We start from the raw sequence: 2,880 nt of genomic DNA on the forward strand, positions 1-2,880 counted from the left end.
TGAATCGCCTGCACATAGGGTTGATCTGCGGCTTCCAGTTTACTTTATCACCTACCGTTTCGTCACTCTATCTATCGCTACAGAGTTTTACAAAAGTAGGTGTATCCTTCGAGTTTGCGCAATGCATTTTTAAGGTGAGGCACAGTGTGCGCGGACTAACCCCACCCTTTACTCCTAAGGCTCATCTGCAAGGACCTAACAAGCTTGGATGATGACAGCGAAGTCCTCAGGACATAGGTTTAGTTAGAGTATCTGAGATGGATGATCTTACATGCTATGCGGTCTCCACCTGCTCGAGTTTGGAGTTTGAGTTGTCTTTTTCCCAGGATGATTGCCGGAAGACTAGCATCCTGCCGGAAGGCATCCTGCCCGTGAACACACTTTGTCTGGTTCTGCACTTGAGATCTGTTTAGCATGAGAAGCCCTACCGCTGACAGTTGCCACCCTCAGCATAGCTCGGAACCTCATAAGGGCACGCAAGCTTTCTTTCGACAAGGGGTGTCCGTGAAGAAGTGTGGGAGAAAGTTAGTTGTTTTTTGCGCTTCCTAAAGTTAATGGATAATATGTACATATTTTCGGATCGTTGAAGTTATTTTCTATGTTCATCAGGTATAGTCAACAGGAATTTAGTTTTAAAAGTCAGTTTTTTTGCTTGCGTTGCAATTAATTCCGGGCGTGTTTTTTAAAAAGAAACTACGAGGAAAGATGCAAAATAATTTCTAAATCAATGTTCTTTTTTCAGATCAATTATGATTTACATCATGATATTTGTGTGGTACGATGCGATCATGCAGATTTAACTTTCCCTAATTCCTATTTGCGTAGTGAGGAAAAAAAAGTTGTCGGAATGATGGATTAAATCCACGCAGTTTTCGTATCGATAGCCATATTGCGATGAGTTAAGCTTGATTTAGTTTAGCTAGATAAGATCAATCTAATTCGAAACTTCCTGGTCAAAAAATACAACTTTAATTAGTGCTTTTGAGTGATAAATGTTGATGCTAACGCTGCTGCTTTTATGAAATCCTGAAATTTTATCTTTCGTTCAGTACACAACGCTTTTCTTTTAGTACGACTTAGGTAGTAATTTTATCACTGACTGCAATAATTAGGGGATTAGCTTTTAAAATATATCGTGAAAAATGTGAAAGAAGGAAGCAGTGTATTTGCTGTTTCTCTTTGGTTGTACGATTTCATTATTGCATATAGGAAACTATTTGAATCAAGCAGCGAATTGAACTCGTCACCATAAAGAAGTTCCGTTAGGATGTATTAGCACGAAAAGCAATGATTATTTGGCGCACCACATTTTGCACTTTTTTGAACCATTCTGGAGATTATTTCTCCCATATTAAACGATTTTGCAAGAATGGATTTTAGCTGCTGTGCATCAGGTAGTCTTGCTCAATCAAAGAAATTTCACTCATTTCAAGATTTGTCTTTCTATTAAAACTCTTTAGATTGTCAAAAGTTTTAAAAGTACAGTGAACGGTTTGGGGAAATCAGTAGCAGATCTCAGCACTTAGCTGTTGTAAACATCTCGATGTTATACTTTTCAACTAAGTTAAGTGCGTTTTTAATACTTGTTTAAATTAAGTTAGAAAGTATTTTACATCTTTAATTGCCATAGTTGGCAGCGTCCGTTTTGCTAAAAAGTATTGATGTACCTACAATTACCAATACTTTCTGCTAGTTAAACAGTTATTTCGAGTTGAAAATTTCGAAAGCGGCATAAAAAGAAATGATTAGTTACACTAAGAATGCAAGCATTTCATAGATTCAAAAATGAAGGAGCATAACTTCGGTACAAAAAAAGAAAACAAGGGAGTAAGGAAAGTTAATCATATTTACGAAATCATTTTACTATTAGGAAAAGAGATCATTCACTGACTGAGCATAGATATATGTTTTTTCATAGTAGAAACAAATGTACTCCACGAAATAAGAAAATTGAACTAATTCAGTGAACACTGTCGTGACAGTTAAAAGAAAAGGAATTAAGAAGGTGAGGGAGATTGTTATTGTTCGTTGTAGAAGTAGTTAAGTTTTAAAGGAATGACTTACAGTGTACCGGTTCGTTGCGTGTTCGAAACGTACAACAGTTGATCTTTTACTATCGTCTGGATACCAAATAAAATAGAAATGAATCTAAAGTAATTCCGATTACAATATAATGACTTCCAGATTAATAGTAATTAATGGAATTGAAGGAAATAGATGAAGAGTGTGTGGTGTGAAGCTGAGTGACAACTGATGAGTTTTTAACTTAGGATTTCTTATGTTTATATAAGGAATGTGTGAAGAGAAAAAATCATTACATATTGACGTATTCTCACAGCTGCCAGAGAGATCTACATATCTACATTAACTTATATTAGAAACAAGTGGCTTCAATCACGATATAATTTGTTCGGAGAAAGGAAAGAAATGCGATAATTAACAGAAATCTAGAGATGCACCATTGGATAAAAACATGTTTATCAGATTAGATATCTCTACAGTATGCCTATCAATGAGCATAAAATTAGTTGCCATCCAGATGTGTGGAAATCTCAATATCAGACAAAGCTCCTTTAGACGATTTAAAGATCAGATTGTCGCGAATTGCAATTTCGCGAAAGACCAAAGTATAAAAAATTATCTATCCATGCAATCATCACTCATGTCTTAGATCTTTGTTTTAAATCACATCTGTTGCAATATTTAGAAAACCCACTCCCACTTTTTTCCGTATATAAGCTGGATTGAGTGTTTGTTGGGGTTGCCTTTTATGACCAGTTTCTTCATTACGCTCAAGCAGTTTGGTTGATTCCTTTTCCTTTCCTTTCATCATTATTAGCTGTATCGTATCGTTTTTGNGACCCTTACCATTTTACAAGT

The 2,880-nt window shown here is 35.8% G+C and overlaps 1 protein-coding gene across 1 annotated transcript; it reads right to left on the reverse strand.

Moving 5' to 3' along the window:
- Positions 1-274: 274 nt before the first annotated feature.
- LOAG_12556 (hypothetical protein) lies at positions 275-2,830 on the reverse strand (the record flags this gene model as incomplete). The annotated part of the gene is made up of 6 exons (XM_003148068.1): positions 275-392; positions 429-545; positions 1,007-1,026; positions 1,614-1,667; positions 2,065-2,120; positions 2,713-2,830. The coding sequence occupies 6 exons, from the start codon at positions 2,828-2,830 to the stop codon at positions 275-277; spliced, it is 483 nt and encodes a 160-aa protein (XP_003148116.1).
- Positions 2,831-2,880: the final 50 nt, after the last annotated feature.

This window comes from Loa loa, assembly GCF_000183805.2.
Source record: "Loa loa unplaced genomic scaffold supercont3.28, whole genome shotgun sequence".
NCBI lineage: Eukaryota > Metazoa > Nematoda > Chromadorea > Rhabditida > Onchocercidae > Loa > Loa loa.